General features: G+C 40.4%; 1 protein-coding gene across 3 annotated transcripts in view; it reads left to right on the forward strand.

Annotated features, from left to right (window-relative positions):
* CHN2 (chimerin 2) overlaps positions 1-16,714 on the forward strand; it is a 163,238-nt gene extending 146,524 nt beyond the window's left edge. For all 3 annotated transcript variants that reach the window (XM_055804652.1, XM_055804653.1, XM_005230668.4), the window contains 5 exons: positions 177-350; positions 2,165-2,242; positions 9,161-9,298; positions 11,208-11,313; positions 14,862-16,714. In XM_055804652.1, coding sequence (XP_055660627.1) covers positions 177-350; positions 2,165-2,242; positions 9,161-9,298; positions 11,208-11,313; positions 14,862-15,033 — 668 coding nt within the window. In that variant the 3' untranslated portion in view covers positions 15,034-16,714. The remainder of the gene's footprint in view (positions 1-176; positions 351-2,164; positions 2,243-9,160; positions 9,299-11,207; positions 11,314-14,861) is intronic.
* Positions 16,715-16,934: the final 220 nt, after the last annotated feature.

Here is a 16,934-nt window from a genome sequence, read left to right on the forward strand (position 1 = left end):
TAAGATTTTTACAGATTTCCATGCTCATCTTTCTGATCTCCAGCTTATTTATTCTAGCTTTGGTGACTGACGGGGAGGTTCTGCCACATGCTTGATGTGGCCCAAGGAAATAAATTGTTAGACAAGACCTGTTGGCATTAGTATTAATTAATTAACCTGGCTAACCTTGTTTACAGACTGTGGGTTGAACGTACATAAGCAATGCTCCAAATACGTGCCCAACGACTGCCAACCAGACCTCAAGAGGATAAAGCGAGTCTACTGCTGCGATCTCACCACGCTAGTGAAAGCCCACAATACCCAGAGACCGATGGTTGTGGATTCATGCATTCGAGAGATCGAAGCAAGAGGTTTGTGTGCTTAGGAAAGCAGCAGGAAAAATTAAATGACGATGACTTGAATTACATGCTAAGCTAGGACAGGGTGGTATGCTCATGCATGCTGAAGACAGGATGAGAGAAGGGGGTTTTTAGCGTAGGTGATACATTGCTCTGCATTAGCTAGTAAAATTAAATCATGGCATTTCATAATGCAATTTCCTGAAATGCTTTCTGAAAACATGTCAAAACATGTATTATGTTACACTTCTGAAAGGGGTGAACTTTCAAGTGAACTTTAAGTTCATGTTTATGTGTCTTTTTTCATTATTTTCTTTTCACATACCTAGGGACACTTCCAATTTCAGAGTAATCAGTTTAAATCAAGCCCCTTATTAATAACCTTTCTGGGCATTATGGGCAAAAGGACATATGTGACTGGAAGTGACTCAGACAAGTGAGGTCACAGGCTGTGTTTTGTGATACGTCACAAACTGCGCAAGGTTTTGCATGGTGCTCAGCTACTGACTGATGAATACCGTAGCTCGGGCAGCATGTCACAGCCAACACTCCAGCTTGTGACACGTTTTTGGTACACAGATGCATGCCAGATTGAAGAAATACCATATCCACTCCAACACAACACAGTAATGATCGTGTATTTTTGCTTTGGGTAGCAAAAGTGTATGTCATGCTGCCAAATAAGCCAAATTTCCCTGTTAGTTATAGCTTCAGCACAGGAGTCTCATAATGTTGAATTCATGGCATCCCAGTCATCTGCATGGCAACACAGTGATACTAGCCATAGGGGTTTCAAAGCCACACGTCATCTACTGAAATGAATGAAAGATTTACAAGTAAATCCCCTGCACTGCTCCATGAAGCTCCACCAGGATTATATCATCATTGCAGGGACAAATAGAAAGAATAGTTTGGACTAAGACAGAAGAGCTTTACCCTGATGATATAGCAGGAAGCTACATTGCATTTGAGATCTAATCACTTACTTGTACATTTATTGATTAAGATAAAAACTGCTGCCTGTTCTGTTTTTTCAACATCTTTAAATTTCTTTCTTTAACTGCCATAGTACTATGTGAGATACTGATTTTGTTCTTAAGAAGACAAAGTGTACAGGATCTTATAAGTCAGTTAGCACTGTGCATAGTCATAATAAGGAGTTCTGGGATTACAGTAAATAATTCTGGGATTAAAATAAATAACATGTATGTAACTGCTTGGCTAGCTCTGCCTGCTCTGCTGGGCTGCCCTGCATTTCATGTTGGTGTGGAGCAATGGGGGGAGAGTTGTGCAAGTGAGCAGATCTCTTGTGGTTTAAGAACTGTAGAAGGCGTGTACTGATGTGAAGAAGAGGAGTATCCATCACATCTATCAGCTGTTTATAAGTAAAAGCTGACTGCAAAACCGGGAACAAATGTTGTCAGGGAAAGGCAGTTTCTTACTTGCATTGCTATTTATCATTAAGCAACTGGTAGAAGGAAAGGAGACCTCTAAAGCTTTATTAATCATAGCCAAATGGAAAATCTCCCACATAAAATGAATAAATCATGGTAATATCACATGCCCCACCATTAGCAGTTTGCAGTGTTTTCCTCTAACACAATCAACTATGTCCCTAACAAAATAAAGTATAAATTCTAAAATTCTCTAATCCTTTAAAAACCAATTTTAAATTATCTTGAGCCTGCCTTAAGTGCTCCAGAGTTTCACATTACAATTAATATTTTTCTTCATTTACTAGATCTGTTGTTGTTGCTTTATTGTTTTTAAGCCTGAATATTTGTTGAGTTACTGAAGCAAAGTTAACTGAGAACTTTTTGTTTCAGGTTTAAAGTCCGAGGGCCTCTATAGAGTCTCAGGCTTCACTGAGCACATTGAAGATGTGAAAATGGCCTTTGATCGAGGTACACCATTTTTCTTTCTTGTACGATTTTAATCTAATTTTTCAGTTCTAGGACTTCTCAGTTCTTTTGGGGTTTATATAGTTACCATGGTAATAAAGCTGGCATATAAGCAGAAGTACAGAAAGCAACCTGTCTTTTCTGAGTTCTTAAATTAATCTGTAGTTATTTTCACAAGAAGAAACTATATTTCATAGTTGGAAGGAATAATTAAACAGTAGGTAATGATAGACAGAAGGCTAAGTGCTTGCGGGACTGGATGATTGCTCAATCTAGTGGCAGAGCCTAGACTCCCAGTTCAAGTATGAGCCTGGATAGTACCAGGGGAAAGTTCTTAGTCCTATCCTTAGTAAACTCAGTGCTTTACAATACGATAGTCTATTTATGAGTTTAAGCACCAGACCTCCAACTGGGAAGTCATTCTGCCTGTAGCCTTGTAGAAAGCACTGCACTACTGTGCACATGATTGCATTTGCACACAGATGAGAGGAGCATTGAGGAGACTGGTTGTACAGCATATTGAAAAACTTTTAATTAAAACACTGCCTGATTACCATCCTAGTAGCCCTTTTGAATTCATTTAGCTTATTATGTTGGTTCTGGTTCTGCACATAGTCTTTGCACACAGGACTAATTTTAGGTACGTATGTCAGTGTGTGCAGAGTAGGGCCTTCATCAACAGAAAACACATTTTCAGGAACATTTAAGGAGTTACATAAATATTTTTCTCCTTTCCCATAAACAGTGTTTTCCTTCCTACTTAATTTTTTCAGGTATTACCTCTGCCATGTTAGGGGATAGGGACAGACATAGCCCAGTGATCACAAGCCCACAGGGACAAGGCAGGTCCAGATCAAGCCAGAAGTCCACCGGTGGATCAGGGTGCTGGCCAGAAGGGTGCATGGCCGTGATGCAGCTGCAGACAGCTACTATGTTGCTCAGGCAGGAACTGGGGGCCCTGGGGGCCCATGGCAGGAGGTTCCAGGGCTCCACAGGAGCCTGGGCAGGGCCAGCAAGGTCTGTGGGTGGCACATCTTAATGCTTACTGTACCTGAATACTTTTTTGTTCGGAGATAGTTTGTCCTGCAGACGATTCCTGCTAGGAATTTCCAAAGTGACTGTTTTCATGCTATACCAAAACACCCTTTAAAAAATAATAATATATTTTAAAATGTGTTGGATGCTGCAGTTGTGAACATATGCATGGACACACATAGGTGAGCTGTGATTTGGGTGAAAGAGATGCACAGACTGCTATCATGGGAAGGTACATTTGCAGGTGCGCCACATGAAGCAGTGCTACTGAAAGGGTCACCAGTCTCCCCAAGTCCCAGTCTGCTCCCTGCAGGTGGATCTGACCTGGCAAACCCTTTTGTTCTGTGTGTTAGTTCTCCTCTAAGTGTACCAAACTAAATGAAACCCAGAAAGAGAGCCACAGGTTGAAGAGGAAAGAGTTTGAAGAAAGCAGATCAAAATTTGTGTCTGAGCCTGACCTGAACGCTGCTGCAGCTGTAGTTCCCTTGCAAATGCTTCGAACCATTGGAGCCACTTAAGGTTTACAAACAGGGTATCTTTTGTTATTGCCTATACTCATGGCATAATCTCGTGGCAGTACACACTAGAATTAGACCCACAGCAAGGAACAAAGTGTGATTTACTGGCAAAGAAGGCAGCACCTAGAAACAGGAAGAGCAGGGTCACTAGCAATATCAGATTTCCAAAGGAAAAAAAAGCATGGATAAATATGGAAGCAGAGAAAGCCAAGAACCAAGTTTGCATACAAAGGCTGTGGAAAACCATTGGGCATAAATTGATAAAAAGCTGCGTCTTCATTTCCTTTTAACAATCTCAGGAGGGAAAAGGCTAAGAAAGGAAAAGCGTTGCCATGAATAATGCTAAAAGCAGTGGAACAGTGAACAAAACCGTGTTATGAGAATTGCATGACTCCAGTATTGCTGAGACCAGAAGCTGAAAACTTCAAAAACTTTCCAGTTTTGAAAATGTATTCTCCCTGAACTGAGATAGAAAAGCAGAAGAGAGTTGGGGGGGTTTTGCAGGAAGCAATTTAAAGAAAACCAAAATAGATTTTTTGTTCTGACTTGTGGGCTGTGCCACTAGAAGGTGGTTGTCAGCTGGCAGAATGTTGAATTGGCAAGGTGCCCCCAACCTGACAGCTCAGGCTTTGCTTCCCTGTCAGATCTGTTTACAGAGACAGGGACCCCACCTTCTCTTTTGCATCCCAACCCCACAGGTAGGAACATCACTTTTCTGATGCCCAGTTACCCCTGCTTAGCCCTAGAAGCCAGAGCAGCAGGGAGTGGATATTCCTCCATATTCCAAGGACGTGGAAAATCCCAAATCTCTGTCCCAGGTGACAGAGCTGGGAAAGAAGGGAGCTGAGAGCCAGATGGCAGGTCTCACCTCCAGTAACACCTGGAAGGCTTTTGTTCAAATTTCATTTTCTGCCCAGAAAGTGAAGTTTGTGGGAGTTTTACAGAACTGTTGTTTCAACATTCACTACAGGAAATTAACTTTTTTTTTGCAAAATTATATTAAAAAAAAAAAAAAAAAGGAAAATTTGTGTCTTAAATATAAAATGGAAAATTCCTGATCAGTTCTGGTTAATAGATAGGTGTTGCAGCAGAAACAGCCATACAACAGGCCATATCACAGACATCTCTGACATCTCTGGAACACACTGCATAGCAGAAGGTAAATGTGTTTTAAAAGAGCTTGGAATAGTTAGCTGTTAAAGTTGAAGCTGAAAGTACGGGTATGAACCAGAGGAGAGAACTCTTTAATCTAATGGATAGTCTTGGCACAATACTAGAGGATGTATATTGGCCAGGAATAAATTTAGTTTGACAATTCAATGAGCAATTTTTTAACCATATGAAAGCAAGGCTCTGAAACAACCTTCTAGTAAGAGCAGGGATAAAAACCTTAACTAGTTTCACAATGGAAGTTGAGGGGTTTACAAGAAGGGTTACATGGCATGGTGCCTGCAGTAGCAGAGCACTGCGCTCTGGCGTTACAGAGGTCCCTCCCTGCCCATCATTTCTGAGCCAGTCCCCAGGTACTTGGCTAGAATGCCAGTATGCTTTCGCACCTCTGGAAATACAGCTTTTAATAAATAAGTTTGAAAATAAACAAGCAAGGAGTCCTCCTGTTTTAATGCACAGGACACATCCTTCAAGTAATGCCATCAAGCTTTCTGGTTTCCCAAGCTCTTCGAAGCCACAGGAGCCGGAATACAGTATGATACAGGGATGGGGAGCAGGGGCTGACTGCGCTGTAGGGTACCTCTTCTGCCGATTCCATGCGCAGCTGAAAGGGTGCGATGAAGAGAAGCCAGCCCCCCCACTGACTAATTCTGCTTCGCCAAATGGACACTCACTTGTTGCTTACAAAGAATTATAGCAAGAATAGAAAATCAAAGGCAGGTTTGAAAGTCAACATCTTGGGAAGAGAATGGCATCCCACATAATATTATTTGGGCCAAGTGAAGCTGTGATGGATGGGTTTAGAACAGGGAGAAGTTGGTCCTCGTTTGATTTAAACTAAGACTCCCTTCCAAAGCCAAAGAAGTGTAAATACTCCTACTGTAAATTAGCATTAGGCTCTCTGAGGCACTAACAATGTTCCATTTTAGTGATTTTTGTAATGAGAAGGAGGGGAATAATGTGGATTTATTTAATCTGGTGAATGTTGGTGCTGTAGAATGACAGTTGCTCTCTGTCAGCTTTGTTGAGCTGTGGCGTTGTGGCATCCAGAAGACCCTCATTGTGCGCTTTATTCACAAAGCTGCCATTGTCACCAGTGCATTCTGTCCCCCCACTTGTTTGTATGACTGGCTGGTACAATACACTTGCTAAAAATATTATGCTGTTAAATATTACATGAGTACTTAGAGGCATCCTGACTCATATTCACTCTTTCACCAGTGTAGGAGAAAACCTGTCAAATGCCAGATCCAAGAAAAAAAAACAAAGCAGCATGTTAGTATGGCAAAGGTTGTGCAATAAAAACAAAGCATTAAGAAAAAATGAACTTAAGTAGAAAAGTAATTCAGTGTTCAGAGGGCATAGCTGAGGCTTTAAGAATGTAATACTTACTCCATTTCATTCTCTAATAAACTATTGAGATATTTCTATGGCACCCAAAGTCAGCTGAAACCTTTAAAGAACAGAATAAAGATTTTCTTTGTCTCAAGATATTCAAACTACAACATAATGCAACAAAATATGTTGAGAGTCAAAGTAACAAGGAAAGAGAAATGATGGGGTTTGAGTAGGATTAGGTTTGTAAAGCTGAAACTAACTATATGTTTGTAATCCAAATTTTTTTTTAAAAAAAGATTGTATTAACATATAGCCACTGCAGTGGTACTGAGAATACTAATTACAGTCTGAGGAAAGTTACTGTATTGAAGAGTGAAAAAAATGATTGTGGTAATGTAGAAGATACCATACAAAATAGGCATAGTTCATACAGTATGCTACTGCAGAGGATCCTCTGTGAAATTTGTGTCATGACTTTACCGGCAATTAATTAACTTTTCTTTCTTAGTGCTCTGAATTTTAAGTGTGTTTAAATAAAAATACAAATCCAGGAATTCGGTGAGGATAAGAAACAAGTGCAGCCTGCCAAGGGCCTTCAGTTGCTGAAACTGAAAGCAAAAAAAAAAAAAATCCAAAATCTACCAAAGAAAAACAAAAATCTACCTCCCCCTACATACTCACTGCAGAAATGTGTAGGTATACTGTAACAGATGTATTGTTATGCTCACTTTAAAAAAAATCTTCACTGCATTTGCAACGGGTGTGATTTGTCTCTGAAGTGAAGAGGAAAAATCTTTGACTTGGGAACTAATGTATTTTTCCTACAGTAAGAGAATATGTAAATAAAGAGGTACGTTTGAAGTACATTGTAGTTTGAAGTACCTGTAGCTGAAGTGGCTCTTCATGGAAGCTTGCTGGGCTGCTTTTTAAAAGCACTAAATAAATAACACTTCCATTTAGTGTACTGGTGACCTGGCTAATAGATGCAGCCTTCTGCTTTGCTGTATCTGTTCTGATGCAGCTGCTGGCTCCTTGGAGGTAGCTGTTTTCAGTGAGGCATTTTGAGTGCTCGGTGTCCATCAATTAAATAGAGCTCTCCACACAAAGCTTTACAAGACTAATGCTACCGTGCCTGGAATGTGTGGATTAAACAAAAGATTGGGGCAGTGTAAACATCCTCCTAGGGCTTATTGATGCTGTATTAAATTAAATGCTGATGGATGTATTCAGACTGCTCAGCTGCATCAAGAAAGGCTGCTTGTTTTAAACACTTAAGCATATAATCTCCTCTTGATGAGAACATGTAGTGCTATTAGTCTTAATGAGAATTATGTGCATACATTGGACAGGACGTATCCCTTCAAGATTAATGCCAAAGGTTTGTATAAAATGTCTACAATCAATATAAACTCTTTTAGTCTGCTGTGAAAGCCTTTATCACCATCTTAGATGCCATGTATCAAGCACACCCACTCATCTGTCTGTATCAGGGCATCTCTACAAGCACTAGTTACTGCAAGACAAGGAAGGCAATGGCTTTACAGCCTGTCAGCGCCTCGGTGGTAACAGCCCAAGCTTGCACTTGCACCTCCTGGCAGATACAAGCAAACCGCTCTGTTGTTCAAGCAACCATAACCTCACATCACCCCACTCACCATATGGTCTCAATCTTCACCACCTCCTGCAAAAGAAGCATTGTGACCGTTATCCTCACTTGAAAGGTGGTGAGTAAGGACTACAGGGTGTAACTGATCTCAAAGAAGCCTGGGGTGAAGCTGGGGGTTAAATCCAGGCAGCCTCAGCCCTTGCTTGACCATTGTCCTACCCCATCTTTCTACTGGAAGACTGGAGAAGCAGAATTTGTCGGTCTGGAGAAAAATGTGAGTATGAGGGCACTGGGTAGTACAGAAGAGAGATAGTCATTTGAACTTGAAGAATAATAGTGATCCAGCCTCTCTGCTAGTTCTTGTAATTTCACTCATTGCAAGCCACGCATTAGTCAAGGGCTTAGCAGCAACACTTGCTCATGTGATTAAAAGTGCTCTGTAATGGAGTTCTGACTAACTGGGTTGTAGTATGTGGCAAACAAAATGTATGTCATTTCAGTTGCATAATTAATCTATTTAGCTGTTCATCCATTATAAGTATCCATATTCATTTAACAAATTGCGATCCACATTTCGGAATAAATTGTATAGCTAAATGCCATAGCATGTCTATTTAAATTCAAATCTTTGCTATAAATAAGTCAGTCAAATAATAAGACATTAGAGGACATCCAGAAAATAAGGCAGCTTTGTTACTAGCTAATCAGTATAGATAAATTGGTGCAGAACTTACAAGATTTGGATGTTTACTCTGATTTTTCCTACTGCTCCAAGGTTCATTGGAAATTTATGTTATTTCTCTGTGCCTCTGTTTCCCCAAATGAAAATAAAAAGAATCATTCATACTCCTACACATTGATCTGCAGATACAAAATACAACATCAGAACAAGTAATTAATAGCTTATTTTCAGTGAAGAAATGAGCCAAATTCAATAAATATATTATTAACATGATTTTTCATCCAATGTCAAAACATTATGTGTGAGATGGTACACTGCAGATATTGTTGACGTAATCACCAGCCCCACCAAAGGATGCAAGCAAATAAATTGTTTACTAAAAGGTAAAGAAACTACTATTTCTTATTCATACACTGTAAAGTTGGTAGCAATGTGTTCTCATTTAAGCCTTCCAAATGCTTTCAGGTTGTTTTTTCTTGTCAGGTTGGACACAATAAATCTGAATTAGAAGCCTAGCCTTGCTTCAGTCAAAATTAGGCTGGTTTCAAAAAGATTTCTTCCTCTTCTTCTAGATGGTGATAAGGCTGATATTTCTGCCAGTATTTATCCAGACATAAACATCATTGCTGGAGCACTGAAGCTATACTTCAGAGACTTACCAATTCCTGTGATCACCTACGACACCTATTCCAAGTTCATAGAAGCAGCCAGTAAGTATTGCATAGTAATTTGTACTGATCTTTAATTACATTTCCCATCCATAAAACTGTCCATGTTAAAGAAAAGGAAAAGACAGACAACAAATTGGAAGCAAGGGCATTGTTCTGTTCGTTACTTCTCTGCCATGTCCTGTCCCATGAAACTTTTGCCTGATTGTTAATCAGATGGGACATCACACAGGTTAAAAAAAATAAAAGTAAAGGTAGGATATCAAAATAACTGACCAGTTTCAGAAAGTGTGGTTTCAGTGTCAGTCAACAAAGCTACGGCATGCCCTGGGATGGGGCTTTGAATGGAATTGGTAGCTCTTTTCTTGTAAACAACCCAAATTCTGTGCTAAGAGGCGGAATGTCCAATGGCATTGCAAGGCCTGCATCAGGCACTGGGAAGATCCCCGTGCTGGTGTCACGGCCGCAGCACTGGCTGCCAGGTGCATGCAAGACTGGGGGATCAGTGAGGAGTCAGGGTTGAGTGGAAATGTGAGCCTTGAGGGTGCGTCCCATTTTCCCCATCTCCCATATCCTGGCCTCCTCTGGCAACAAGGACGAGTCTGCACTGCAGACAAGCTCATCCCCTCCTTCAGTCAGTGAGGGATCAGAGCAATGAGACACCCCACAAAGCACATCTGCCCCAAAATCCAGGTGCATCCACTGTTCATTAAGTCCTGCAGTATCTAACCCGTGCCCAGATGGGAGGCACGTGCAGTTACCCCCTGCCCAAAGCTGGCAGGTTGTGGGTGCACGCTGTCAGGGAGGGAGGAGGGCGGCAGCGTTCATTGCCCTAATGTTGGCAGAGAGAGATGAGATTTGCCTCAAATTCTGCTCTCCAGGGCACAGCCTCCCATGTAGCGATAGTCCCTAATGAAAACTCACCAGATGAAGTGCATCAAAATCAAATTATTAACAAACATGTCAAAGACCTGAGGTATCTAAGAAGTAGCATGCTTTCTTCTTTAAAAAAATATCCTTAGTATTTTTGGAATGGCACCCAGTATATTGATAAGCAGCAAGAGGAGTGGTCCGTGTGAATCTGCTGCCTTCCCTTCCCCTTTGGCTCACTCCCTCTTGCACTCCCCATGCAACCACACATACCTCTCTCCTGCACTCTCTTATTCCTCCTTGGCAGAGAAATTATTCTTGCTCATTACTTGTCCTGTAAAGAACATGCCCAGAGGAAGTAGTTCCTATCATGTCAATATACCAATGTCTTAAAAGCAGGATAGAGAGATTCTTAATCTTCTAAAGTTTTGGGCTCCTGGTGCCATTTGTATGAAAAGTCATGCAGCAAATACAACTCTGACTCAGTTCACAGCTTAGGAATCTATACTTCTCATGTAAAATACATGTAAATCCTGCTCAGATTTTGACAGATTGCCAAACAGTCTTTGATGAGCACTGATGCTCTCCAATCACTGATACCTACATATTTAAATACATTCTGAAATCTTTATGTAATTCCATGCCACTTCTAGCTAAACTTACATATTCAAGCATAGTCTCTAAAAGCATATATCCACGCTCCCATCTAGTTTTGAAGGCTAGTGGAAGTAATCTTACATAACATTTTAAGGAGTTGGTTCTTGGCAGAGTGTTACAAAGCGTTTAACAAAGCTCAGATACTGTACCTGTGCAGGCCTGTAGGTAGAGCTACAGACCACGGAGACAGCTATTGGGTGCTCTTTGCTGCTGATTTCTTTGTGAAGCTTTTTTTTTTCTTTTCTTTTTTTCTGAGGATGCAGAAGTTGCTGCTAAGCTCCATGTTTATGAGTTTAATATTTATCCCTACAAGCACAGTCAATGGCTTGTAAATGACTCCATAATATTAAGTTAGCTTCCTGAATTATTGCTGTTTACAAATGGAAAGCCCTATTAACATTAATCCTGTTCGGTGTTTTTACAGAAATCTCCAATCCTGATGAACGACTAGAAGCAATACATGAAGTGTTGATGTTACTCCCTGCTGCTCACTACGAGACACTTAGATACCTAATGATTCATCTCAAAAAGTGAGTTAATTGGCATGCAGGATAATTCTTGAAGAGCTTAACAATCTTCTGCTTTGAAAAAGAGATACTACAGAAAGTACCAATAAAGCTTCCATTAGGGTACTGCCACTAAAACAATAATATCACAAATAAGCAGACAAGCTATGTTTGTATAACTGCATATAACAGATATAGCATAGCTGCCTTTGCTGGCAGATCATTGCAAACCTTGAAGAATTAATTGAGATTTTTCACGCTTTCTCTGACGCAGACAGTATCTGAAAAATACTGGAATGGTAGGTACTTCAGAGATGTGCTAGATGTGCGGCCGTAAGTCATGCACATCTTGATCATGCTGCGCTTCTGCCTCCCCTTACCTCCTGATTTGTCATCTTGAACCATAACCCTAAAAGGAAAGAGCTGTCTCTTATGACTTGTTTGCTCACGTAACAGTTAAGCCAAGAATCAAGCAGGGCCTATTTTTATACAACTAGTAAAAGCCATACAGGGCCTTACCAGTTATCTCTGTTTTGGTTTGAAACACACTTTGCCTCATTTGCTTTCCAAAGCTTCTTTAGGCATACATAAGGCTTCATAAGGCATACAACATTTTCAAAAGTGCCTAAATTTCATTTTTTAAAGTGACTTGGGACAGTACTTCCCAAGTTTTCAGCTAGGTACCTATGAGATTTATGAAGTGCTCCAAAGAGGATGCCTCACGTTCACTAACATGAAGCAAAACTTTTTCAAAACCATGCTAACTCCACTTTGCTACTTCGAGTATATACATGCCTCAGGAAGTCTTCTTTGCTTTTAAAAACTGAAGCTGAGTGAAGACTGGAACCATCATCTCAAAGCAGACCTTCATTTAAGGATATATTGCCCAAGATGTCCCTTGTCTCTGGTTAAAGTTTATGGTGCTACTTGGAAACAATAGAAGAGGGGATAAGGGAGGAATAAAACTGCTCACTTTTATACAGTAAATCCTTGATCTTTTCTTGGTTGTCCTACTACTTGCAATACAGGTGCAAATTTGGAGTATTTTCTGGGTTTGATCTGCACTTTCTGCACTATTAACGCAAACCTAAAAAGAAAAAAGACCTCAGCTCACATAAAATTGCATCAGAGAGCTTGTTTGAAGTGCATTTCATGCTCAATCAGGTTCTCATTATGCAGAGACTTCTCCTCATTTTGAATCCGGCTCAGGGCATTACAAGGGAGCAGGTTTTTTCCTTTTGCTGAGACATTATCTGGGTATGCAGGAGCTTCTGCAGACTGCAGAAATGAGAGGTGCAAATATCCACCCTTGTCAGCACATATGCATGGACAACTCAGGATGAACCGTGTTGGCTTTTAAGAAGGCCAGTGGAGGCTGCAGACAAGCGACTAGCATACAGAATCAGTACTTTCATGTCCTGGCAGCGAATTTTTAATAGACAAGTATTGACTTGCCTGCCTTCCTTTGTACAGGCTTTGGTTCAGCTGTTGAGCTGAACTACTGATGAGACAAAAATAGTCCAAACAGCTGATTAAGCTTTCTGTCCCAAGTCACGCAATGAATTTCCTCCCCTTTCCCAAATCGTGACTTTTCAGTGTCTGCACAGAAGCCGAGTGCATGTCAGCTCCTATGGAGAATCTGTTGGAGAGATCTGAATGTGAAAGAGGGAAGGATCCTTTAAGTTCAAACTATGCTGTTCTGTAGATTAAACACAGAATCCCAACTCCAGCCCCACAGGGCTCTTCCTGCACAGTGGAAACATGCACTGCTGTCGAGGAGGCTGTGTAAAGACTGCAGGATCACAGCGTTTACACCAGTGAGTGCCATTTCTCACCAGAAAAGAAACTGCACTGAGTTGTTGTTAAAAATCATAGGAAAATCCAGCAGAGAACAATGTCAGCAATGAAGAATGAGTGTGTTCATCAGCTAATGAAGTATTTTCTTGAGTTATCTTCCTTTTTGCTCAAAACTGGAGGAAACACAATACCACGAACAGTCCTCCCTGTGGTGAAATACGTACAACTCCATCCATGCTGCCGTTACAGTGAAGCTGTGAATCTTCTCTGTGTTCACCCCAGACCATGGAGCAAGCCCCACACTCTTGCACAGAGGTGCTAGTAAGGTGTATGTGGCATTGCGTAGCTGCACTGCATACATCCCCAGATGGAAAAGCAGTGTTACACTCACACTTGCGTAGAGGTAGCTTGGGCCAGGCAGCCTTGGCTTGTCTTTTCTCCTTGCAAAGCACAGCTGATGTATCTGTGCTAGAAGATGAGGATGTAGCTGTGAGTAGGGGCACTAACGAACTTCTCTCCTGAAAGCAGAGGAACTGTTTTTTCTGTGACCATGACACTCTGCAGAGAGCCAGTAGTAGAAGCAAAATGTAGTCACGTAAGGACCTTGCAAATAACAGGAGACCAGACTACCGCTGGTTGCAGCCTCTTTGTGCCCCCTCAATGGCATGAGTGAATCCACTGCTACCCAGCAGAGAATTGCCATGGCCGGGCTGGTCTCACCTGTTGCCAGGAGAGCTGGTTTCAAAGCCAGATGTGCTCCACTCTGGCAAAGCAGTGGTGTGGAGGAATGTGAAACTTCCCCCTTGCTGTACTTCGAAACAGCAAGTGTCTGGTCCATGAGGGATCATGACTGAACAAGGGACCACGGCTGTCTCTACACCGCAGTGCAAGAGCACCCAGGACCAAACTGAAATGCCAAAGGCTTGCTGGGATAACACTGAAGTGCTCCAGTTCTGCTACCTGGAGGAAAACCTTGAGCACACCTTGCACTTTCCAACAGGCCTGAATGATTTTCCAGTCAGGGCTGACTTCTCTTGCAGCTTGGTCCATCCTTGATGTTCTTTGTTTGCTCCAGCCGTACATAATCTACCTATTCTTGCATTTACATTATATGACCCATGGCAGGGAACAAAACAGCCGAGGTTCCTTCCTAGAAGTGCCTCTGTTCTCTTGTCAAGGATAGACGGCATTTGTAGCAGCCTGGCTTTAAACAGCCACCTCCCCAGGCTGCCCCAGGATTCAGCCTCCTCCTGAAGTAGAACAAGTAGGGCACGAAAGGTATGAAGGGATGGGTTCCCCCAGCCTGAAAGCATGTCTGGCACCATGGCAGTCCTTGGTAAACAAAGGAAAATCTAGGTTCGTATTCAGGACCCTCACCCACACCTCAGGTGTGATGCACACCGAGCCCCATGTGCCAGAGAACTGCAGTTACTGTAGCGTGGGGGACTGCTCCATACATCATCGTTTAAATCATGATTATGCTTTTCTAAAAAAAAGCAATTGCCGCTAATTCTTCTACCCTAATGGAAAGCCACATGAAAAAAAACACTTAAGAGTCGCATGGGGAGTGTTTAAAGGCGCTGGAAATCACAGCCTCACCATAGCTGCACTGAATGAAAGTAAAAATTGTTACTGAAAAATGTCATTATCAATGCTTAATGTGAAGCAGGACTAAAGATTAGGATGCATATATTCATTTCTTCTGGGAAGTAAACAACTACTTACTTTTTTTCTTTACTTTTTTTTTAATTTTTTTCTTTTTTCTTCTACTTTAGGGTTACCTTGCATGAAAAGGAGAATTTTATGAATGCTGAAAACCTGGGAATAGTGTTTGGGCCTACTTTAATGAGACCTCCAGAGGACAGTACCCTTGCTACACTGAATGACATGCGGTACCAGAAATTAATTGTGCAGATTTTAATAGAAAATGAAGATGTTCTCTTTTAGACAGAGGGGCATCTCTTCAAAGCCATTTGTTTTAAAATAATTAGTTTGAAGGAAAACCAACATTTCTTTAATTTTTTTTAAACATAAAGGAAAGTTCCTTGACTGCACTTCAATTTCTGCAAAGTTGCAGATGGATGCCAAAATGTTTAGGGAAAGCCTGTGTCTCATAGACATATGCCTCTTTGTAGAAGGGAATGAGAAGGTCAGAAAAAATCCTCTTACCTTGTATCTTTTGCCTTGCTCAGATGTATATTTGTTTTGAGAACAAATTGTTGCAAACAATTTTATTGTTAACTTATTAAGAAACACAAAACGTATTTTAATATGGCTAGAGAAGCAAAAAGGTACTTAATCAGTGTTACCTGTATACACCTATACATTTCCCTCTCCATGAGACATAATTATATATGTCAATTGTGAAACAGAACCTATATTGTAAAGATATTTTTACTTTACCTAGCTGAAAGAATGGCATTTTATTTTAGCAAAATATAAATCAGTGCGGTGCATTGATTATTTTCCACGTAATTCTTTCCTGCATTTTTGCTATGATATATTGAGAACAATTACCACTAATGCAGCATTATCCTGACATACCTCTTTCATGGCAAGCGTTCTAAAGGAGAATTATTTTCTTGTGTGTATTCCAGCTTTCCTTAGTTTCCTTGCATTTAAGCACTAGCATCCTAAGATTGTACACTTTTACCCATTTCCTATTTCCCAAAACATATAGTATTTTCTCTCAGTTTGTTTGTTTTTTACTCCCATGTAAAATATGGTATTGAGAATTTTTCAGAAGTCCTGGAGGTAGTATCAGTTTCACATGCCAGATTTTTCTTGGATTACAGTAATATGTAAGTTAAGTGATGCTGGGACACTGGATATTTTCTGGCCTTGTTGAAAAGTCAGCACTTTTTTGGGTTAATGATGAAGGATTTGGTTTTTCTGTAAAAATCAAGTTATGTTTTGTCATGTTTCTGTATTTATAAATGTACAGTAAATCTGCTAAAAATGTAGGTATTTATCTTGAATGTGTTTCCTGATGGTTTGTTAAAAAAAAAAAAAAAAAGAATGTGTAGGAAATGTGGGAGTTGGTAAATTTAATTATTACAAATTTTTAATATTTTTCTCCCCTCACAAACATTGACCTACAGAGTTCATAGTCTAACTGAAACTTATTCCTAATGTTAAAAACTGTTTCTCAGCATGAGATGTTTCTGCAAGCATAGAAAATCAACATACTTTACTACCAAACTCAATTTTCAATACAAAAAGAATTCTAATAATCCCTCAACTTGATCGTTTGTATCATATGCTTGGTAACTCAGTGATGTGGTTTCCTGAATTATTTCAGGGAGCACATGTTTCTATTCAAATTGAAAAATATGTGTAACTATGATAATGAAGGGAGGTATGACTGTAAATTTGTCATCTTCTAGAGAAATGACTAAGGGCTAGATAGATTAACCCAGATTGCAGAGCAAATGCTAAATAGTCTGAGTTCCCAATACTTCCATAGATCCTCCTGCCTTGTACAGGACTATTTGTTGTAGGTTACGTACTACTTAATACTGTCACAAAAATGATCTGGAAATTGTTTTATTTTGTGAAGTGAAATATGCTTTGTAATTTATGATAGTGTAAATGGAAGAAAAAATCCCATTAAATGTGTTAAAGAGTTCTGGTGTCTGTCACTGACCACGTGGCAAGCTGCCAAATGAAAATCAATCGCTAATTACCATCCTGACATTGCTGGAAACTTTCCTACTTGGAAAACTTAGAACAGTTTTACTGAATGTCAGCAGTTTCAGACTGGCACTGGGATGCTTGTACTACCACAGCCAAGCCTATGCACACATTTATTTTCTGCGACCACTCTGAACCACCTCTGTGTAAAACTT

This window comes from Falco peregrinus, chromosome 5 (genome assembly GCF_023634155.1).
Source record: "Falco peregrinus isolate bFalPer1 chromosome 5, bFalPer1.pri, whole genome shotgun sequence".
NCBI lineage: Eukaryota > Metazoa > Chordata > Aves > Falconiformes > Falconidae > Falco > Falco peregrinus.